Source organism: Temnothorax nylanderi, unplaced genomic scaffold (assembly GCF_030848795.1).
Source record: "Temnothorax nylanderi isolate EJ_2023f unplaced genomic scaffold, tnyl_v1.0 TNYL_tig0289_pilon, whole genome shotgun sequence".
NCBI classification, from domain to species: Eukaryota; Metazoa; Arthropoda; class Insecta; order Hymenoptera; family Formicidae; genus Temnothorax; species Temnothorax nylanderi.
Genome location: NW_027249351.1, coordinates 97,394 through 122,759, shown reverse-complemented (window position 1 = coordinate 122,759; position 25,366 = coordinate 97,394). Strand labels below are relative to the sequence as shown.

At 41.3% G+C, this 25,366-nt stretch overlaps 1 protein-coding gene across 1 annotated transcript; it reads right to left on the bottom strand.

The window, feature by feature from the left end:
* Positions 1-7,608: 7,608 nt before the first annotated feature.
* LOC139780635 (uncharacterized) lies at positions 7,609-10,544 on the bottom strand. Its single transcript, XM_071719356.1, has 4 exons — positions 10,288-10,544; positions 9,522-10,193; positions 9,000-9,145; positions 7,609-8,393 (listed from the first exon to the last, which is right to left on the bottom strand). The coding sequence occupies exons 1-4, from the start codon at positions 10,542-10,544 to the stop codon at positions 7,609-7,611; spliced, it is 1,860 nt and encodes a 619-aa protein (XP_071575457.1).
* Between the last annotated feature and the right edge of the window lie 14,822 nt (positions 10,545-25,366).

Genomic DNA, 25,366 nt, shown 5'->3' with positions numbered 1-25,366 from the left:
GAGATTGTAAAAATTTAACGTTCGACGCGTTGAGCTTCTTTCTCGTCTCTTGTTTAACACCGCCGAATGTCGACTTGACGATATCGTCGATCGGCGCAGCCGTAAAGATAATATTGTTATCTGTCGCGTGCTCCGAGTCGTTCAACACTAGCATCTCATATGTCGCGCGTACACTCACGCTCACGCACACGGCTGCCGCGTTATCGCTCTCGCCGTCGTACGTGCAATCTGACGGTGATCTCTTCTCCGCGAAAATCGGCTAATCGTCCGTCTTGATCAGCGACGCGTATCGTTAGATCAGTAACGCTCCGCGCGATGATCGGCAGGTAGATGATCTGCGCCGGCGTTTCCGATATCTTATATCCCGGTGGTACGCTCGGTGAAAACTCGTGTATCGTATGAACGCGTTTGCCGTTGCTGTACGCACCCGCGGTCACGTTACACTCCACGCGGATAATGTTTACGTTGATAATATTAATCGGTGCGTCCGATTCATGCCACTGTCCCGGCTGCAATACACGCGTCGACGAGAATCCCAGTAGCGATCCGACGTTGTTCGGTTTGTTAAAGTTCACTCTGAAAGCGCACTTGATCTCGCTCTTCATTGTATTGTAATTTGCGCGGAGCACTATCGGGTACTCCGCGACCTCGTCTTCGTAGCCGTTCGCGCGAACGGTCTCCTCTCGCGCGATATTCGCGACCGACGTACGATCGTCGTCGTTGGAACGAACCACGCGTTGCGGACGTTTACATGAAATTTCACGTTTCAAAAACTCGTGTATGGCCCGTATCTCGTATGATCCCTCGGGAATCGTAATTTCTGTGTCATCCTCGTCGAAATAAAATTTATTATTCAAAGAATTCACGTTCGGAATCGTGTGATAAGTCTCAAAACACGTTAGACCTAGCTCGTAGTCACCGTCGCTCAGATCCACGGCGGGAAAATAGTGCTCCGCGAGGATATATGCTGCTCTTCCCGTCAGCGTGAACGTTATAGACATGTCGACAGAAGCTGTTTGATGAACAATGAGTCTCCACACGGCGCGTCGTCAGGTTTTAAATTAGCGCCAATCGTCGTCGATCGTCCGGAGAAATTGCAAACATAATTGTCCACAGATGCTCTGATCGTATCGCTGATAAGACGTGCGATTGTACTCGATCTTCGTCACGCCCGGTCCGAAATATCGCACCAGTTCTTTCGGTGGTCGAAGATTGCCGAAACTGTCGAAATATACGACTCGATCTCCCCTCTTGGCGTACGCTACCCAATGAGTACCGGGGCCCGCTGCATCGTCCAAATTCACGATACCGCTCTCGTTTCGACGTATGCCGTCGACGATCGGTAACGAATCACGCATGAAAACACCTCTGAAGAACGGTACGCGCATTCGCCTTGCCAGTCGACTCAATTGTACGTTAGTCGTAATACCCGTGGGCATATTTAACGTCTTTTTGACGTTTTTTTCTTTCTAATCTTCAACGCTACTCCTCGCCCACGTTTGTGCGGGCCGAGATACAGTTTTTGTCCATATTTGTACGGAGCGAGATAAAGTCCGCGACCTTCCATGGCGCGATTGTGACGTTGCGTCTCTTCCAGCTGACGCCGCGCGGCTTTGCTAGCGTTCATCGCCGTTGTAATTCCGGCCGCTCCGCCGCGCCGGCCAGAAAACCGAGAACTCCCAACAACGGTAGAATCGGCAATACGCCACCTCGTTTCGCTGTCGGAAGTATCCGTTTCTTCGTCGACCTTTTCCTCGTTCGTGTTTTTCGTGATTTCAAACCCATTCCGAGCTTCGTCTTAGCCTTCATGGCCGCCCAGACGGCTGTAGCGGCAGCCCTCTCTCCGAGAATTGAATCTCTCGCGATGACGCGTCCCAGCGCTCTCTCGGCGAGTATCTTGTCCGCCGCGTGTCTCTCGGTGAGCTCTTTGCTACGCGAATAGTCTACGTCGTGCTCGCGACACGCCGCGTCCAATGGATTTACACCCGGATCACCTCTAGCCAATCGTTCTTGCAGACGAGTACCCGGACCGCAAAACTGGTAGCCGGGAATGTGCAATTCGAACGGAAGTGCACCAATCGCGCGATTAAACAGACCTCCACCTGTTTTTTTGTTTTCATTGACATTCGCCGCATTCGGCGCTAAAATCGCGAATGTTCGAAGGTCTCGACAGCAGGACAAACATCTGTGCGACTGAGCGATTCGCGGTGCCGCGCATCTATAAATAGACGTTCGAACGAGAAAGTTCGATTCAGTCGTACAAAGTGCAAGAGAAAAAAAAATGAGATTCGTGCGACAACCGTTGGCGATTCGCGTGACGAATTGCGACGATAGATCACGACCGATGGAGGGCCACGCGGAGAAGCGCAGACACGGTACGATGTTGCCGACTACTATACGCGCGATCATTTGCGGTCCCTCGAATTGCGGTAAAACCAACGTTCTGATAAGTTTGCTGGAAAGTCCGCACGGTGTACGTTTCGAGAATGTGTACGTGTACTCAAAATTGCTGCGACAACCGAAATACCGATATTTAGAGAATTTATTGACATCGATCGACAAAATCGGCTACTACACCTTCTCCAATAACAGTGACGTCATTCCACCGAGCGACGCGTGCCCAAACTCGATATTCGTCTTCGACGACGTGGCGTGCGATAAGCAAGACACTGTGAGAGAGTATTTCTCAATGGGCAGGCACTCGAGCGTCGACTGCTTTTAACTCTGTCAGACGTACGCGAGAATACCTAAACATCTGATACGCGACAACGCGAATCTGCTGATCCTGTTCAAACAGGATGGTACTAATTTGAAACACGTGTACAACGATCACGTAAATACCGACATGTCGTACGATGAATTTTGCTCGTTGTGCCACGATTGTTGGCAATGCAAGTACGGATTTGTAGTGATAGATAAGGACAGCGCGCTTTCGAACGGCCGATACAGAAAAGGATTTAACGTGTTCGCGATACCGCAAAAGCGGTCAGTCGTCGCCGATACGTCGTCGAAGGTGAAACGTTAGCGTTACAGAGAGAGATCGACGCTCTGCTTTGTTTTTTTTTCCCGCGATGGCTGCGATTGACGGGAGCAAGACGATTCGCGAACGCGAGAAGATCGTAAAAGATATTGCGAAAACGAGTAATTCGATTCGTAAGAAACTTCGCGCTTTGAAGACCGGTAAGATCGAGAAGGACATTGAGTTGGACACGCACTTTAAACCTCTCATTGGACCGCTGAAAAAGATCGTCGACAACTCGAGCTTGACCGCGGTGAAGAAGGAGAAGCCGGAAAGCGTCGCTGGCGAGGAGGAGGAGGATGCTACACCGAAGATAAAGAGGGAACGATTAGACTCCTGGTCGGATCTCTCATCGTCGACACCGCGTAAATCTAATCAATCGAAACGCTCGATAGTACTACCGATAACCTCTACACCGATAACCTCTACACCGACGCGAACCGTGCAACGTACAAGTCCCGAATTTCTCGAAAACGAGAATGTTTTCGAAACCACGGATGACTCGATCGGGACGACCGTTCAAAAGCAGTTGCAAACGTCGGAGGGGCGAGAATTGTTTATAGAAACGTTGGAAGATCACTTCGGTCCACTGAGCCGAGTGTATATCTCGTCTGTTTTGGGCGCCGATCCAACGACAGACGACGTGTACGGCGTTTATCTCGACAAGAATGAATTGATGCTCGGTAATAAACGTTTTTACGTGGACAAAGCGGATATCATTCATATCAGCGACGTACGATACGCCGGCACACCCGGTATTTACGAGTTAATCTTCAAAAAAATACCCGATGATAAGCTCTACACGGAGGCCGATAGGCAAAAGTACAGAAGCATACTGTTGGCGACGAGTGCTCATAAATACAAGCACGATTCTCGCGAGCGAGTAAAGGGTAACAGGGGATACAAGTATCTATGGGTAATCTCACCGTTGATATCGACCGAATCCAAGAAGAAAAAATCCGGAAAGGGATTATTCGCGCCTCGCGCGATGACGCTAACCGACAATAAGATCGACTACGTGCACTGGGACGACCCCAACGAGCTGGTGGATCGTCTGCGATTGCTCGACGCATCGCGTCAAGCTGGCAACAATGCTCACGACAACGAGATCACGTCGATCATCGAGGAACTTCGCAAGGCTGGGCTTATTATAAATTAAACGGCGCAACAGCGATCCGTTCAATCGGTGTTGAAATGCCGATCAATAAATTTGGATTGTTCGAGCAGAGCGAAGACGCGACGAATGCCATTTCGTACCATCGGTGGAGCGGATTAGTGAGAAATTTCGTGCGCGACAACGCTCTGTGTCGCACCGCCACGGACTTTGACGCAAGGTCGCGCAAGATTCGTCGCGTAGCGCAACCTGAGACTGACGGTGACGCAGATAACAAACTATACGTGGATCAGTGCGTTAAGTTTGCGAGATCAACGGAAAGAGTCAGACGAGAAGCTTACCGCGTTCGAGAAGGACGTGCGAGCGTTACAGACTGCGGTAAACGCGCTTCGGCGTGCGAATATCGTTAGATTGGAAACGACTCGCGAACGACGATGAGTGACAAGAAACGGTTCAGCAGAAACGACTATCGAACGGCGACGAGTGAAGAGAGGCAACGGTTAATTAACGACGGCGACGAACAGCAACGAACGACTCGAGAACGGTTGTCGGACGGCTGTCTTACGGTTCAAGAACGGTTGTCGGACGGTTCAAGAACGGTTCAAAAACAGCTCAGAAACGATTACAAGCGGTTCAGAAACAGGTGCGAACTACGCGGTGACAGGAAAGGCTACAAACGGCTAAAGAACGTCGACGACGACGACGATAAATGATAAACAACTGTTAACTGACGACGACGAACGACGACGAACGATTCAGGAACGGTTGTCGGACGGCCGTCAAACGGTTCAGGAACGGCTCGAAATCGTTTCTGAGCGGTTCAGAAACAGCGACGAACGACGCAGAAACATAAACAGAAACGGCTACGTACAGTTAAAGAACGACGACGAACAGCCAACGAAACGCTAACCGAACATGAGACCGTTAAAATCGACCGATGTGGATAAAAATATCGAAAAGCGACGGTTGGTGGATGAATTGCACGCACCGGCGAGAAGAAATTTTCCCCGCAGACACGTCATAGTGCGAGGATACGACGATCTGTGGCAGGCTGATATCGTCGAGATGCGTCTGTACTCGCGTTTCAACGGAGGCTACCACTACATACTCACCGTCATCGATGTGTTGAGCAAGTACGCGTGGGCCGTGCCGCTCAAGGGTAAAGGCGGTAGCGAGACAGCTGACGCTATCGCTGAGATAATTCGAGATAGCGGGAGGTGCCCTAGTAATCTACAAACCGACATGGGGAAGGAATTTTACAACACCGACGTGCAACGTCTCGTGAGAAAACACGGCATCAATCATTATTCCACGTATTCGGCGATGAAGGCATCGGTCGTCGAGCGATTCAATCGCACGTTAAAAAACAATATGTGGAAGATGTTTACGCTCAATGGAAATTACAAGTGGGTCGACGCCTTGCCGCGACTCGTGTCGGATTACAACGCGCGCAAGCATCGAACGATCGGCACGCGACCCGTCGACGTTACCCCCGCGATCGCCGAAAGACTCTTGGCTACGGTGTACAGCGCGATAAAGATCGCGGGCCCGGCAAAGTTCAAAACGGGTGACTCGGTACGCGTCAGTAAATACAAGACAATTTTCGAGAAGGGTTACACGCCGAATTGGACCACCGAGATGTTTAAGATCGTTAAAGTGCAGTGTACCAATCCCGTAACCTATCTACTCGAGAACTATTGTGGAAAATCCGTCGCTGGAGCGTTCTACGAGTATGAGTTGCATCGCGCGACTTATCCTGACGTGTATCTCGTGGAGAAAGTACTGCGCAGAAAGGGCGACGAGGTTTACGTGAAATGGCTGGGATTCGATGGATCGCACAACTCTTGGATACACAAGAACAATGTTATTTAATTCGTACAGATTGTATTTTTTTAAAAGATATGAAAAAATAAACTATGTAAAAAATATTAAATACAAAATATCCAATATATAAAAATATGTAAGACGTATGCAACATATAAAATGTTTGAAATACATATACAATATCTTTATTAATATCCTTTCTAATATAATACGTTATCTACTATTGCGGGTTTCGTGTTCATCGTGGCGCTATAAACAAATTTTTTTCTTGAAGAAGGGGGGCTGTTATTGCGTATACGTATCTATTTTACACTATTTTTTTACGACGCAGTACGCGAGACAAAGGAAGAAATGCAAAACAGAGAAAAAAATGATCTTTCAAGATTCAGTTGGAGCGGGAGAGAGAGCAAAGGGTATATAACGAGGGATGCATCAAGCTACATTAGTATGATTTGAGAGCTTAAACACCTCGGTGATACATCTGTGCATTGATTGAGACATTTAAAATCTGTGTGCAGCGATCGAAACAGTTAAAATCTATGTGCAGCGATCGAAACAGTTAACAATCTATGGTGCAGCGATTCATCTGTGCAGCAATTCATCTGGTAAATTTGCAAATTATTAATTAAAATTATTGGAATGTGATGTGGTATAATTTTTATGACATCATAATTTTTATGACATCATAATTTTTATGACATTATATTTTTTTGTCAAAGGTTTTGACAAAATCGCAGTATGGAGATGGTGGTGGAAGGCTTCGGTCTGAAGCTCACGCAAAAGGATCTTCACACGCTGGTTGACTTAAATTGGCTCAACGACGAAGTGATTAACTTTTATATGAATCTGCTGATCGCCAGAGGTACATCTTCGAACAAATATCCGAAAGTACACGCGATGAATACGTTCTTTTACCCAAAACTTTTGTCGAGCGGTCACTCGTCTCTGAAGCGATGGACCAGGAAGGTGGACATCTTTGCGCAGGATCTCATTATTATCCCTATACATTTGAACGTGCACTGGTGTATGTCAATAGTAGATTTCCGCGATAAAACAATTGTTTATTACGACAGTATGGGCAGTGATAATCCGAAATGTCTGGCTGCGCTAAAACTATATTTACAAGATGAGAGTCTTGACAAAAAGGAACAACCTTATGATATGAGTGATTGGACATTTTATTCCGCCAAGAATATTCCGCAACAGATGAACGGCAGCGATTGTGATGTATTCTCTTGCATGTTCGCCGAATACGTCTGTGCAAGCAGGAAGATAACGTTCACGCATGATGACATGCCGTACTTTAGGAACAAAATGTTTAGGGAAGTAATAAATGGAAATATTGTATAAAAAATTTTTTATTGAATAAATGTTTTATAATATAAAATATAAAAATATACGTGATTAATATTCCTTCCATTATACATATACGTACATACATATATACATACATACATTCATACTAGTACATTACTAGTACATTACATTACATATTATATTACGTTACATACATATGTCGTGTTATACTACTACATACATTACATACATATATTCATATGTACATACATACATACATTTTATTACATATATTGCATACATTACATACATACATATATACATACATACATACATACATTACATACATGAATCTTCACTGTTCCTTATCATATAAAGGTATGCGATAATGTTCCCACGGCAACGTATCTGTCGAATCCGGCACGATATATCGCTTATCGTCGTACGGACTCAGAGCGATTTTCGTCTCGCTGATAGTGTACACTTCGTGCATTTTCGATCTTATGCACGTCTGCGGCCAAGTCATTTCGATCTCATCGTTCAGACACCGCGTGTAGTCGTCAAACGTGATGGTACGCGCGATAACGTTGCTTTTGACACCTTTCGCTTTTTTACAGTCTTTTTTGCCATCGACTCGCAAGGCGTACATTTTCGCCCTAAGTCCAACGAATTCGGTCATGATCGCTCCGTTGTTTTCGTCCTTCATCAGGCTCGGCACTTTTTTATTCACGAGAGACATACCATAAGCGTTATCTACCGCGTAATCACTCGTGTCGAACCTGGCTATATCACGTTTCATGTTCTCATACGCGTCGTCGCACTTGATATGATAAATCAAACTGTCCGTGTCGGTATACATGATTCTACACGAGTCGCGGTACAGGGGAGACATGTACTCGTGGTGAAATTCGTATAGGCACACCTTCGACAGGTCGAGGATGCACATGCCGACATAGATCGGTTTGTTGAATTTCACCTCGAGTTTGCGCAGTTCGACGGCTACTAAATTTTCCGAAAACACGCTCCTGCTGTAGAAATTCGATCGTGCGATCATTGCCTCCGCGCCGTATCGTCCGTCCCACTTCGTCAGTAACTTTACATCGACGTGATTGCGTACATTCTCCATCGTTTTTCCGAAAACTGCGTTATTCATTAATTTATATAAAATTTTTTTGAATTCATTTTTGGCCCGTGTTCTAAATTTTGTATTGAGTTCTATGTAAACGCAGAGCCACGCAGATTGAGCGAATTGCAATACGCGATGTATTTTTGTGACGCGAAGGCCGTGGCGCGTGCACTGCTGTAGATTGCGATAATGAATGACGTAACGCTCCTTATCGTGCAGCGTGGCGAGAAGTTTGTCCTGTCGTTTACCGGGCGGTTTATCGCGCATCGGACAGAACGGTAGGTCAGTGTGCGCGTCGTGTTTATCCCGCGGATACTCTAGGTCGACCTTGAGAATATAGCCCGTAGGCGAATCCAAAGCGATCGCGTTAAAGTCGAATTTTGACACGTCTTCGACCCATCGAAACTCCGCGTAGGGCAATGGCCGACACATCGCCCAGCCGTACAGGTTATTTACATCGAAGTACATTAGGTAAGACGACGGTTTCAATGGATCGTACGACTGCATATATTTGTTGTTGGCCTCCGCGTATCTGCCGGAACATTGACTCAGGCCGCCGCGAATACCACGTTCGATAAACATAACCATGTCAATGTCGGTCAGCAGTTCGAAATTGATACAGGTATGTTTCAACATGGCGTCCCACGTAAAGCCTGGTAAAGTGTAGTAGTACGCGGGATCAAGTCCGTAACTCGCGACGCAGCTGTCGCGGACATTTTCAAACACGTCGGCCAACAGCAATACATCGGTTTTCAGGTACAGATCGCTGTATTCGCCCAGGGTTCGAACGGAGAATCGCTGCCATACGTTCGCGGCGTGCGCGTAATCGCTCTCGGATACGGTTTCACCGGTCAAGGAACTGTAAAATGAATCGCGCGGCGGTAAACACGTATCCTCCAGCTTTTCGACGCTGTCCACGTATTCGTATGGAAAGACACCTTTTCAATAATTTGAAGTCGTCGTTGGATAACGCGGAAAATTTGGAACGTATAATTTTTAATTTATCTTTGTCGAGGAAGGATGCCAATTTTGCGAGACTCGCGCTCAGAAATTTATACGAGTCGATAAATCTTAACTTTATATCGCTGCGCGAATCTGATCTGTCGGCTGTGTCTTTCACATGCTTCGTGAATGAGATGTACTTTTCCTTTGTTATAGGCAGTACATCGATCGAGCCTTCGAACGCGGCAGCTATCTCCTTGATAATAAAGTGTGCGTCATAGCCCGATAGATTGTGAAAAATGACTGGTATGAAGTGAGAATCCTTATAATTCAGATTGCACGTCGAATGTGCCGGACCTCTATAACGCCCGGTCAGGTGGCAATGATCGCGTACACGATTATCATTTGGCGTGAACGGTTTTTCACATATGTGACATTGTGCCACGCTGTTAAATGTCTCCCACTCGTCTCGCGTTAGGTCTACCATGCATACATTGTCTGACAAGATATTCTTTACGCGATGCGCCAATCCTTTGAGTTCCTCGACGAACCACGCGACGCAGTCATTATCGCGGCGAAATCGATACGTTGATAACGTTTCGTCGTACGAACACTGTACGTAGTATGCTATACTACATACCCGATGATGTTGATAGGCGTATGACGCGTGTTCCGTCTCCGGTTGTGTCTTCTGCAGCACGCACTCCAGATCGGCGTACACCACGAAGGGAAGTCGCTCTTTCCTGCTGTGGTTCTTGAAGCTCAGCCACTTGTTGTCCTCGCTCGGTAGTCGGATTGCGCATTTGTTTACCTTTCGACATTCCACAGTGTGAGACTGCAACTTGTCGCTCGAACTAAAATAGTGAAGACATCTGCAAAAAAGAAAAACACAAATATTATAAATTTTTTTATACACAAAATATAAAATATTCTATATATTTTTAAAAAAGAAGTATAGATACTTACCGATCACAAATGTACTTTGTGTGTCCATGTTTATTAATTTGTGAGCTCACGAGGCGGGATAGATGCTTAATCCACGCAAAATGTCCAACATTGTTGTCTCGTGGATCCTGCACGTACAACAGATTCACGTGTTTCTTACTCGTGCGGTCGGTAAGCCGTATTGGAAGAACGTTTGACGTCTTCTGTCCCTCGATGGTATAGACATTGACGGATATATTGTTGAGCCGTTCGAACTTTTTAATTTGACTCAACGTCATTGGGAACTCAATGTCTCGTACATTCAATACCGTTGAATAATGCGGGTATGATGATTCCCGTTCTGAATGTCTTACGGCTGGATGCAAGGCGGCTACCACTGACCACGCAAAACACGCATTGTCCATAGACAGCACATTAATCACGGCATTCTTCGTTTTAATGCTTGAGGCAATTTCAAGTGACACCCCGCGCGCAAAGGATTGTATCTGTTGACGTTCACCGTCAAATTGAGGATTCGCGTCAACGCCCACCCACTGTCGCGTTCCTGGAACTCCTCGAGTTTCGCTAATGTGGGCTTGATAACGTGCCGCTTGTACCACTCGCGCAAGTGCGATGTACGACAGAGTTCTTTGTTATTTGTATTAAAACTCTTATTGGCACGTTTATCACCCGCCACAAACTCTCTGTTGAACAAGGTGTTCACTTTGACATAGTTATGTTTTTTTATAATGTCTCGCACTCGCTTGCACACTACGCTGCAGGCGTCTTCCAAAAACTGCCGCGGTTCTACATGGTCTGTATTAATTACCGCACCGGTCATTATCCGCGATTCGAAAGCGGCATCGATTTCTCGCCATACGAGTTCTGCCGCGCGCGTGTGGCCACTGTTACCGGCATTCGCATAATCACCACCGCTATGGATAAATTGTCTTTCCAATCGCGTCTTCGAACCCTCGAGTCGCGCGATTCTGGCAACCAACTTTTGCCTCCGCCCGATCGAGAGCCGCGGACGTTTTGTACGACAGCCTTCTTCGAGCTGCTCGACGAATTCCGCGCATTGCAACGCCCATGTGAAATATTCACTCAAGGTAGCGACTTGGTCGGACGGCTCCAACAGATCGCGTTCGGTTTGCTCGAATTGCTCCATGTTTTATCTATTCAGATTCAGGTTGTTCATCAGATTCAGATTGTTCATCAGATTCAGGTTGTTCATCACCACGAATTCGACGCACATTCCATATTGTAGAATTGTCGATTACGTCACACTCTTCGAAGGGGCACTTGCACACGCATCGACGGCACGCTGGACAATGTCGATAGGCATATTGAACGCGATAGTGTTCCAACATATATTCATAAAGACTGAAGAAAGGGACATCACAGTGCCAATTATCAGAATCAATAAGTTCACGTTTAAGAGTTCTTTGAATCAATGCATTATTAGGACCGTTTACCTTATGATCGACGGAATGGTAATAGCGTTGCATACACAGATTGTACCTCGCCACCACTTCGACGCACTTCCCAGTGCCTGTGTGAATTTGAATGAGCAGATCGTCTAAGCGTCTTTTTATCCCACGAATAACTTTAGTCGCCCAATAGCGATACTCCTCATACTCCGACTTAAAGTCAGGTTTAATGTTAAGAAAACCGCCACGAACTAGACGATCTTCAACTTCTTTTTCCTCGTTTCGCACCTGTATGTATATTTTCCGTCTTATGTTAGACTTCCAGTCATAAGGATACCTATCGGTATCGATAACAACTCCTTGTCTAACGATGCGTTTATCGGTTCCGCGTATCCCGAGTTCTCGATCGCGAACAAACTGCACCAATGACATTTGTTGCACAAATCTTCTCATCGATCTCGATCTTCTTCACGCAAATCATTGGCTATATCATCTATTAAATGGTCACCATAAAAAAAAACGGCCGCAATAGTATGGAAAGTCTTTGCTTTTATCGATTTCACTCTTATAGACCGGTGACCACGAGCGATTATCGTCAAGCGTCATTTCTTCTTGCTCACTGTTATGAGAAAAAATAGAAAAATGTTCACGTCGCGAAAGCTAATATTTTTATTTTCGTTGACATTCGCCGCAATCCTTAATCATCGGAGCGGGACCGTCGATGTGCGTTTGCTGCCACGGTTGATTCCAGTGTTCGTCACAGCGACGATAGGTCTGAACCTCCAAATCCGCCTTTATATGCTCCGGAAGTTTGTCCACACGTAGTGAATGTGATCACCGCACATTTGCAACAGAACGGCTTTCGGCACGAATTGCAGCTGTTCGGCGCTAAAATCGCGAATGTCCGACGGTCTCGACAGCAGGACAAACATCTTTGCGACTGAGCGATAAAAGAATCTCTTTTACAGAGCACTTGCACATGATAATGTTCGATCATAAATTAACGAAGAAACCGCGTTACTTTTCGATCGATGTATAGCTCTCAAATCTCACTACTGCGGCTCGACGCGCTTCATCCTTCGTTATATACCCTTTGCTCTCTCTCTCGCTTCAACTGATTTTTTGAAAGATCTTTTCCTTTGTCTCGCGTACTGCGTCGTAAAAAAATAGCGCAAAATTGTTTAGTCTACGCGATAACACCCCCTTTTTCTAGAAAAATGTTGTTTACGACGAACATGTTCCGACAGGTTCGACGCGTTATCGGGTAGATTATCGTCTCGATGACGTCATTTCTTCCTTTGTCTTTACGTACTGCGTAGATAGATTGTTTTTTTTAAGTATAAATCATACTATAATTTCTTCGCGCGCATTTCAATTCGAGCCGTATATGCGACGTCCGCCAAAACTCCGGCTGCTTGAATTTTACAATCAAATATCGCATATCATAACATAGAAGCGAGGAGTCGAAGCTCCAGCGGACGTCTACGCTCGCAGGTGTAATGCGAGACGTATTGCTATCAGTTTTATACACCGCCATTATATTTTTTTCTCTGGCGACTTCTCCGTTCTGCAACCGTCATTGAATTCAGTCGCATCGAGTCAGCGCAAAGTGGTACACGTGTTTTTTACGAGTTTTTTTTGTGTACGAACACGTGTTCGGACGTGTTATGTGATTTTTGTGATGTCTCCGCGCGAACCTTTTATATCTAAAGACATAGAAGACAGTGAAATTTTGGGAGGGCCCGATGCTCCCCAGTTTGAAGACGCTATAGAGACGTTTGAAGGCGCTCCTCCCGCGCCTCGGCTTCCGTTTTTCGGCACGATATCCGCGCCTTGCCGCGCGCGGGAAGACCTCTTCCGCCTGACGGGGGACCGATCTCTTCTCGTGGACGAGGCGCTGATTGCCTACGCGGACCGCGTAGCGAGTTTGTAGAGATTCGCCGCCCTGCTAAGGTAGGATTTCCCGCGGCGTGTAAATATATTATTTGCTATCTACAATGCTGATAGAAGCTAGATATTTACGCGGCGCGACGCGGACCCCTCCCGTGCGGACCCGCGGCGCGACCGCGACCGCGAACGCAAACTCGAACGCGGGTGAGTCATCCCGGTGAGTCATCCCGGTGAGTCATCCAGGTGAGTCATCCCGGTGAGTCATCCCGGTGGTATGTCAAGGTCACCCCCTCCCCCTCACCCCCTCGTAATCCGATACCCTTGTGTAACCCGATCCCCCCCTCCCCCTCACCCCCTCGTAATCCGATACCCTTGTGTAACTCGATACCCCCTCTCCCCCTCACCCCCGCGAAATCCGATACCCTTGTGTAACCCGATACCCCGCCCCCTCCCCCTACCCTCACCCCCCCGCGTAACCCGATACCCCCCCCTCCCTCACCCCCCTCATTGCCCCCGGGGTGGAATCGGCCTACTATAACTACTGGCAGGAGATGTTTGCCGAGTTTTAGCTGGTAAAGCGCCGAATTCACACGAGAGATTGTCTTCGTGGTTTGCTCGGTCCAGGAAAGTGTACTGGTGATGGTGACACCTAAGTATTCCACCGTGTCCGAGAAAGGAATAGTAGTGCCGTCAACAATAATATGGGGTAAGGCACTCATCTCCAGGTCGCTAATATATCGCAGTGTCCCCATGATCATCGCTCTAGTTTTCCTGGGGTTAATCATGAGCATGTTGTCCGTTGCCCAACCTAGAACCCTACAAATATCCTCGTTGATGAGAGAGATAGCCTCACTGAGCAATCCAGGTTCCATGTGGAGATAGATCAGGAGATCATCAGCATAGAAGTTATATTTGCAGTGCTTCAGTACGATCCCAAAGGTCCTCATGTAGAGTACGAAGAGTATGGGTCCCAGTACAGAACTCTGGGGCACTCCCCTACGAACCGATCTATCAGATGATAGCTTACCGGTGACGGGATCGCGCACAGCCTGCTCCCGATTCGTTAGGCAGAGCCATCGCAAGGCAGAGCAAGAGAAACCCAGATTTGTGAAGTCCCTTTTGTGAAGTCAAAGAATACAGCGACCGTGATCATTTTCTTATCCGCGGCCATCCTAACGTAATCCAGGACTCTGATCAGAGCTGTCTGCGTGGAGAAATCCCTCCTGTAAGCCGACTGAAAGGGATCCAAGATGTCACAATCCTCGAGGTAACTCACGATTTGATCCGCCGCGATGCGCTCCAAGACTTTAGACATTGCGCATAGTATTGAGATGGGCCTATAATCGTTGAGTTCTGCAGGGCGCTTCACCTTAGGAATCGGACAAATGGTGGCGCACTTCCAGACCTCCGGAAAAACGCCGTAAGTCAGACAGAAATTAAAAATATGAGTCAGTGCCAGTAGAATGCTGGGAAGCGCCCTCACAACCAAACTACGGGGAAGTCCATCCCTGCCCACCGCATCCGATCGGCCCATACGGAAAGCCCTACTAATGTCCCTCGGTTCAATGTGTTTCCAATAAAATTTAGAGTCCTCGTATACCTCTTCGCCCAAGTGGAAAGTCCCACTGGTACCGGGATCAGAAATCCTGTTGCCCGTAAAATGGTCGTTCAACTCGTCGATATCAAAGAGAGATAGATAGATAGATAGATAGATAGATAGATTTATTATGCCCAAGCAATCTAAAGGGCAAAAAAGTAATATAGCAGTTACAATAATATGGTAATTACATACTATAGCAGTTATAACAATATAGCAGTTACAAGATGTTAAAGACAGAAGTCGATGAGAGTTTGATAGAAGTACAGTACTGTAATTACAAAGCATAATACAAAGATACACATGATGTAAACAAGAGCGAAATATTAAAGACAGAAGTTGATGTGAGTTTGATAGAAACACAGTACTGTAATTACAAAGCATGTGCATGCTCTCTCTCATAAGGCGAGCAACCAATGATCCAGCATACAAAAAATTGATAGGATGTTGAGTATGACGCAATAAAATATAGCCAATTTCAATAATATATACACTATAAAATTAAGAACTAACGCAACTTAATAAGTATAATGAAAATAGAATATGATAAGAAGCAAGTAATACTAAGCAAACTAAACAGTGTATATAAAACTAAGAACCAAGGCGCATCGTAATCTACAAACTTATAACAAGGTAAGAAAGCACTAGAAGCCCTATACCAAAAACTGAAGTTATCCAATTCCATGTGCAAGCAAGTCGATATGTCCACAAAGGGAACTAGCGTTAAATTGAGCAATACGGATAAGAAAATTTACATGTTGCATTATGCCGAACGATAGACAAGCTTAGCAAGATCAGTATCTGAATCAATATATAGTAGATAACAGGTTCACCATCGGAATATTTAACGCATATCTGGCCGTTCCTTACCGAGACATACTTATACGACCTCTCCTTAGCGATACTCTTAGCCCGTTGTAATATGTCATAAGTGCTCTTGGATAACATCTCATTGACGTAGATGTTACGATCTGAGTTACCACCAATACGTTTTTCCTTTTGAGTACACCCTTTGCCCGCTTTTTAGAAATAACAATATCGCGAACGGCACTCGAGGCCAAGGTGACAATAATCGAGCTAGAAGATGCAGCAACTGTGGAAGTCGCTGACAGTGCTTTCTTGACAGCTCTAGCGCTGAGAATATGGCATGACAAGTTCGGAACGTCCAATGCCTCTAGCACATTTTTGGCAAGCTCAGATGGAGCAACGGACAACGTCGATGGTAAACCTGAAATGATCAAATTATTTCCACTATGGGATCCCTGAAATGACTGAGCAGATTTCAAGTCTTGGATTTCGCGAATAAGTATCGCATTATCTTGCTCCAATTTAGCTAAGCGCTGACTATTCTGAGCGACAGTGTCAGCAAGACGATTTAAGTGACTAAGTTTAGCGCTTATTTCTTTGTTCGTACGTCGCTGACTGTCAATAAAAGCGGAAAGGTTCGCATCAGATTTTTTCATCTGCTCAATCAATCCATCATTAGTACGTTGCTGACTGTCAATAAAAGCAGAAAACTTTGCATCAGATTTTTTCATCTGCTCAATCAATCCACGCAAAAGAACAGTGGTAGAGTCATGTGTAGTGTCATGCATAGTGTCATGCGAAGCGAAATGCGTACGTGCACCGCCGAGTGAGGCATCAACGATGTTAGATACTTTATCACAATGATCTGAGGAAAGTACACGGCGATCCTCTCTCGGAGTACCCGGCATATTTAAAAATTGTAATTTACAACAAGCACTAGCGGACTTCGTACCAACGTAAGTTTTGACACAACCCGGATGAAATACTCTGACACTCAGCACATGAAGCAGATTTACCAGCAATCTGTTTAGTACACTTAACACACATACGCTGCATGTGTTATCTACAATCGCTTAATCACTTAAAAGAAGTAGAGTTCCGTGGTATCGATCCGCAATCAGAGTGTTCCGTATAGATCACAAGAGACGTCGCAAAGAGCAACCCGAGCAGCCAATCAGCAATCACGTAGATAGCACGTGTTCAGAGAATAGCACGTAGATAGAGAAGATCGGCAACGATAGGCGTATGCGCAGCTGAGATCGACGTCTTACCACAGAAACAGTCAAAAATTAGGTTAGAACAAGCGATGATATTTGCCACAGAAATGCTGTTAATTAGGTAGCAAGCACCAGAAAGGTAATGATAGCACGTGACAAGCAACAAAAAACCTGCTAATACCTGCAACAAAATAGCCCGAAGGCGGCTTACGGCAGAAAACAGATTCACTTGAAGCAGGAGCAAAGAGAATAGACAAGCAATGATACTCACAGAGAGAGGGGGGGGGGGGAGAGAGAGAGAGAGAGAGAGAGAGAGAGAGAGAGAGAGAGAGAGAGAGAGAGAGAGAGAGAGAGAGAGAGAGAGAGAGAGAGAGAGAGAGAGAGAGAGAGAGAGAGAGAGAGAGAGAGAGAGAGAGAGAGAGAGAGAGAGAGAGAGAGAGAGAGAGAGAGAGAGAGAGAGAGAGAGAGAGAGAGAGAGAGAGAGAGAGAGAGAGAGAGAGAGAGAGAGAGAGAGAGAGAGAGAGAGAGAGAGAGATAATTATTCAGACTAATTCTATTCAAAATACCACTATTATCAAAAAAGTTTTAACATCCTTTTTTTGTGTCTATTGTACTTGGATAATATTGTGAATTTGGCCACTTTGACTCCCTGTATCTCCAAAACTAGGCCTATGCTCAACTTTAATTTTTTTTAGATTAATGTCCCATCATGTAGCATCGTTTGGCATACAATTCGATTCGAATTTCGAGGGCCACCAAAATAGGCTAAAAATGTCCGATTTTGGGGTCATTCTTTAAAATATCTCAGGTAATCTTTAACGAAAGAGAGCTTTATTACAATGTTTCAAAAAGATCTCAACGATATCTATAACTTTTATCTCAAGGAAAAAATCAACAACTTCCATTTAAGAAATTAGTCGTCTTTAAAATTTCTTGAAAACGATGACATCTATGACATAACTCACGTAAGAATCATGTTTCTCCCTTCAAACCAAACAACTTTCGTCTGAAGCATTTCTTTCTAGAATCACAAATAAAAAAGTTTTTGGGGGTGATCGATTAAAATGGGACACCCTGTATACGTATATATATATATATATATATACGGGGTGGGAGAAAAGTATGGAAACCCTGAAAAATCTCGAAAACTATAAGTTTTACAGAAAAATGTTTCAGACAAAAGTTGTTTGGTTTCGAGGGGGCCATAAGATGGTATCATTGGTTTGACCTTGGATGGTCGTTTAAAGCTCACGTAAACGACACCTTTAATTTCTTAAATGGAAACCCCTATTTTTCAATGCATATTCTTGTAGCTAATCTCGAGAGCTTTTCAAAACACTATAATAAAGTATTTTTTTATTAAGAACTTTTGGAATTATGAGGCTTGAAAGTTCTAGTATTTTGACATAAAATACAAAATATCTTGTAAAACATTAAGTTTTCGGTAATGTTACCTTAATACTTTTATGCACAGAATAATGAGACGAATCAATTGGTATGAAAAAAAGGCACAGTTCCTTTAAGAAAAAATATGTAATTTGCAACACGCATCTGCATACTTTTTCTTAAAAGCAACTATGTCTTTTTTTCATACCAATTGATTCGTCTCATTATTCTGTGCATAAAAGTATTAAGGTAACATTACCGAAAACTTAATGTTTTACAAGATATTTTGTATTTTATGTCAAAATACTAGAACTTTCAAGCCTCATAATTCCAAAAGTTCTTAATGAAAAAATACTTTATTATAGTGTTTTGAAAAGCTCTCGAGATTAGCTACAAGAATATGCATTGAAAAATAGGGGTTTCCATTTAAGAAATTAAAGGTGTTGTTTACGTGAGCTTTAAACGACCATCCAAGGTCAAACTAATGGTACCATCTTATGGCCCCCTCGAAACCAAACAACTTTTGTGTGAAACATTTTTCTGTAAAACTTATAGTTTTCGAGATTTTGCAGGGTTTCCATACTTTTCTCCCACCCTGTATATATATATATATGGGACATTCCATGTCAACCGGAACAGCGCCACGCCCAAAATTTGAGAGGGTTTAAAAATTTGTTTTGGGGTGCAAAATTTATGTAAACATATTAGCTTTCGAATACCGAGTGCGCATTTTAAAAAATTCAAAATGGCGGACTCAGTATGGCGCCTAGAATAAAGAGAGTCACACAATAAAAAGTTATAACTTGAAAAAAAAATTATAAAACCACAGAGTAAAATTTTGTTTTGCATCTAAATTGTGTGTTCATTTGTGTACTTTACGTTAGGTATATTGGATTTAAAAAAATTCAAAATGGCGGACGAAAAATTGAAACTTAAAATTTGTAATTGAAAAAAATATGGTCATATTCTGCGTCAAATTTGAAGTATAAATGCCCTCTTGCGATTTTTCGATATAATGCATCCTTTTCGAGATAAAAATTAATTAATATCGAAGTGCTGATTAAACTTGGAAGACACGTAACTTGTGCACGTGATAGTAGGTTTTAGGGTCACTGAAAACAAATCTGATATGATGAATAATATGAAAATTCAAAACGGCGGAGTCAGAATGTGTGTGTGTGTGTGCGTGCATGCGTGTGTGTGTGTGTGTGTGTGTGTGTGTGTGTGTGTGTGTGTGTGTGTGTGTGTGTGTGTGTGTGTGTGTGCGCGTGTGCGTGTGCGTGCGCGCGTGCGTGCGTGCGTGTGCGTGCGTGCGTGCGTGCGTACGTGCGTGCGTGCGTGCGTGCGTGCGTGCGTGTGTGTGTGTGTGTGTGTGTTTGTATGCGCGTGCGTGTGTGTCTTAGCGCGCGCGAGAGAACATGTAAATGAGAGCGCATCCCTGACGAAAATGAGAAGTGAGCATTTGCGGAAGTTCATTGAGAGTTTAGAAACGGTCAGTAGAGAGTTTGTAGAGCGGAAATTGCAACGCTGCAGCGTTTGAAAAACCCAACGGCGTTATGTAAGCGTTCTTATAAAGTTTGAAAGCGTATAAACTCTCAAAAAACCCTCATTGAACGCTTGTCAACGCTTTATAAAGCTTCTTATTTTCGCCAGGGATATTGATGTAAGGACTTCACTCAGAAGCCTACGGCAAAACCAGCGATACTATCGATAACACACACACACACACACACACACACACACACACACACACACACACACACATTCTGACTCCGCCGTTTTGAATTTTCATATTATTCATCATATCAGATTTGTTTTCAGTGACCCCAAAACCTACTATCACGTGCACAAGTTACGTGTCTTCCAAGTTTAATCAGCACTTCGATATTAATTAATTTTTATCTCGAAAAGGATGCGTTATATCGAAAAATCGCAAGAGGGCATTTATACTTCAAATTTGACGCAGAATATGAGCATATTTTTTTCAATTACAAATTTTAAGTTTCGATTTTTTGTCCGCCATGTTGGATCCGCCATTTTGAATTTTTTTAAATCCAATATACCTAACGTAAAGTACACGAATGAACACACAATTTAAATGCAAAACAAAATTTTACTCTGTGGTTTTATAATTTTTTTTTCAAGTTATAACTTTTTATTGTGTGACTCTCTTTATTCTGGGCGCCATACTGAGTCCGCCATTTTGAATTTTTTAAAATGCGCACTCGGTATTCGAAAGCTAATATGTTTACATAAATTTTGCACCCTAAAACAAATTTTTAAACCCTCTCAAATTTTGGGCGTGGCGCTGTTCCGGTTGACATGGAATGTCCCATATATATATATATATATATATATATATATATATAATAAATACCAATTTAGATAGAAATATTTTAAACCAGACAATTTTTTCTTACTTATTCATTTAGCTATTTAAGGGTCAATCCATTTACTCATCTATCTATTAATGTCTTTATTGCTTGGATTTAAGCGTATTGATAAAAAAAAATGCTTAAACATCGACTCACCGTCATGAAACAAAGAATCATCTAAATGAACTCCGAATTTTTTGAAAGCTTTGACGAAATTGGAACCATTATCCGTAACAGTGCCTACCAACTTCTCACCAATTATTTCGTATTTTGAATGAATTTCATTCAAAATATTGGCGATTCGATCATGGCTTCCGGGGAATCGTTTGCAGGCAATGGCATATGAAATTCTTTTGAGAGACTGTTCATCAATCTGAATGAAAACATATAATAAGTTCCAAATAAAATGACTACTGTTACTGATTTCGAATTGATAGTTTAACTTAAAAATACTGAATGTTTTATTTATTTGCTCAGAACTCATGTAGCTTACGCTTACAATATTGAAAATGCTTAAAAGAAAGTCTTTCTGACATTAAAAAAAAAATAAAGTTTGAACAACTCGTTAAGCACAGTCTACAATGACAATTTAAAGCCTAAAATTTAAGCTTTAAATTTAATCCTTAAGCCGTAAGAAACTGACAAATCACAATCGAATATTCGATTCAATTTCTTACGGCTTAAGATTTAAAGCTTAAAGATTAAATTTTACGCCTTAAATTCTCATTGTAGACTCTGCTTTATACAGAGTTTTCACTCAAGGGCTAAAAGAAAATCTTTTAGTCAAAATATAAGATACTATGATCAACAATGCATTTTTTAATTAAGGAAAAAGCGGTTTTTGTCTAAATAATTATTTTTTTGGGCAATAAATATCTGCTTATTTCAATTATTTTATATGATCAAAATAGCGATTTGATGATTAAATGCGAGTTTTTCAAGTATACATTGATTAATAATATAAATTCTACAATAATTACCCAATGAACAGTCACACCAATGAATCGACGACTGTGGCTACTCCAGATATCTGCTGTTGTACACACATATTTGACGTTCGAAATCTCGTTCTTTATATTTTTCATTTTGTCCTTATATGACTCCTCAATTCTACGTAGTAATGTACGAGCAGACAAATGGTGCAGTTGTTTGTTATCTTTACGAATATTCATATCTATAATGCATATTTATAGCTCAAAATTCACTATCCATTTCAATATTTAAACCATGTATTTAAATAAACGTGAATTTCGGTCAAAATACTCATAAAAATCGAACAAGCGCTAGGATTTCATTGTTCATCTATTACAAAATTTTTATTGATAGTATTGCAAATGGAAGCAAAATATCAAGTATGAGGAAAAATCATCTATTCACTCACAAAATTTTGAAAACGCGCTGATTTCTATAGTGAAGTAACCTTTTTGCCATGAAAATTTGTTTAGATTTCTTTGCATATACACCTTTCCTTCCACATACTGGTATTAATACAAAAAACTTTCTTCTATTCAAAAAAAATTTTTTTCTACAAATACCTAGATTTTTTTTATATGACTGCATTTAACTGAATTTCACGTGTCTGTCAAGTATTTCGAATTCTGAAATCGACCATACAAGATCGTATTCTTTATATTTAATTGAATTAAATCAGAATTACCATCAAAAATTTTCCGAAATGAGGGTAACTCTACTGTATTATATGGCACAAAACTATCTAAAATAAAGTTTGTAACATTGTCTTCGAATTCTTTTTGAGAAAAATCACAGTAGGTTCTTCGATTTTTATTGTCTTGAGAACTGTGAAGGCGTTGTCTTTTAACGAAGCAGTAATTCTCAAATTCCGTCAATTTTTGACTATGTACTCTCTAAAAACAATTTAGTATGAGAAACATTTATTATGTGATACATTCTTTAAGGATAAATGAAATTTGTTTATTACTGCAATTTTTTAATTTTGCAACAATAAAATGATTTTCTATAGAAAAATACTATACTAATTTCCTACAGGCTGTATAGTACAGAACGAGTCCATTTTTGCTATACCTGTAACCTACACGGAGAGAATTTTTCGTTATATTTTACCATTAAATTCATTATAAACTTGGGACAACTTGGCAACCGAAGAATTTTTGAAATATACAAAAGACATTTTACAAACAACGTAATAAAAATTACCAAGCGGATTGGTAATTCTTGAAAAGTTATTACAATTATTGAAATTTTACTATATATTTTAGTAAAATTAATCAAACATATTTTATATTTTATTGTAATAGATATTAATATTTTTTATTATGGTAGATATTAATCAGAAAAGCTCGCATAAAATTCTTCGTAATACATGTTGTCCCACAACTACTATAATTTTTAGGGTAAATTCTAATAGAAAATTCTCTCTGTGTACTATTGACCACTTTAAACAAGAGAAACCAATGTTATCAATCTATTAATAATATTAAAATAAGTATCAATTCAGAATTTTAGTAAAAAAATAATGATATATTCGTTTTTAATCAAGCTTTACGATTAAAGGTTACGATTAAATTTTGCAATGTGAGCGATACAAATTTATTATGAAAAATTAAACTTGAATTATTATTCGAATTTAATTTACCAAACTTTAACTTATAATGATAGCACATATGATAGTGAATTGAATTATTCTTATTTTAAAATTAATAATGAGTCAATAAAAACACTAATTACAATGGCAACTTTTTATTAATCTATTAAAAATGAAATTTAATTCTACTGTAAAATTGATGCTTGTCTCTCTAAATTCATATAATTTTTCATTAGTGATATAGCAAGATAATAAAAAATGAATACAATAAAATAATACAAGTAAAATAATTAGTTCAAAGCATCCTACCTTTAAATGAGTTTTAAATGAGAAAAAAATGTTATATGAAGTTTGGCTAGAAATGCTTTATGACAAAGTTGTAAATAATTATTGAAACGGAACGTGAAATATATATATATATATAGGTAAAAATTATTACCTATTTTGATGATTCTTATTTTTTAAAGTTACCTATAAGTAAAAATCAAGAGGTGTTAAATTTGGCGATCTCGCCAAATTTAAGTCAGAGGAGGTCAGAGAACCATTGAGGATAACATTTTTTTCTTATTTTTACTTGTAGAATATGCTCCCGCAGTTTGTCGGGTAAAAGCCGGGGCACCCTGTGTAAAATAATGTTAGTATTATATCATACATAATTATATTACTAATTTTAGAAAGATATATGTATATACATGTAAAATAAGAAAATATATAAAATTACACATAAAGCAATTTATAGAAATTTCAAACATAATTACACACATATACTTATTTATCCACATAATGTGTAATGCATATTTAACCCTCCGTGTACGTGGGTCTACGGCGTCCGAGCCAAAATAATATCTGCTCGTAACTGTAAAACTGGCAAGCCTGCCTCCCCTTCTAAAAAAGTAAGTGGAAAAAGGGACTCAAGAGGGACCCAGAGCTGTTACGAAAGATCAATATATTGCCGAATACCGAGAAAGTCAAGTCTCGCACGGACGTCTCAGACCCATCTATGCACTAGACGTAATTCATACCTTCAGAGGAAAATTTTTTCTTGTTTTGAGGTCCTAAATTCATATTTTAAGTTAGAATATTTAACTCTGAAACACCCTGTATACATAATTCAGAGTGGATGAATAAAAAATAAATTCTTTCTCGTCTATTAATCAATAAAGGACTTTTATCTTTTAAAGCTGTATAGCAATGTTTATTGTACGTAATTACAATTAATGTTTATACGAATTATGTGGAGAAGAGTTTATTTTGTTAGGAATATTATTCAAGAATTTCAATAAACAAAAATTGGTCTTAAAATCTCAAGTGAGAATTTACTTCAGTAAACTCATATAGTTCTTAAGTCACAATGCATAAATAGTGAATATACTTTTTTTATTATTTAGTAAAATTTATTAGTAGCAGAATTACTAATAATAAAAGTAGCATCACATATAAACAAAAAATATTTATGAGAGTGTTCGCATACAATTTGAAAATTAGTTCACTTTAAGTACTGATTGCGTAAATCAGAAGAATATTCAATCTGATTACTCAGTATTGATTACATAATCGAAAAATTTTTCAATATAATTACTGATTACTTAAGTAATCAAAAATTTATTTGCTATGATTACTGTTAATCAAGCAATCAAAAAATTTTATAATCTGATTACTGATTAATTAAAGTAATAAAATATTTTTCATCTTGATTACTGATTAATTAAAGTAATTAAATACTTTTCTTCTTAATTACTGATTAATTAAAGTAATTAAATAATTTTCTCCTTGATTACTGATTAATTAAAGTAATTAAATAATTTTCTTCTTGATTACCGATTAATCGAGTAATAAAAAATTTTTTTTGTCGATTA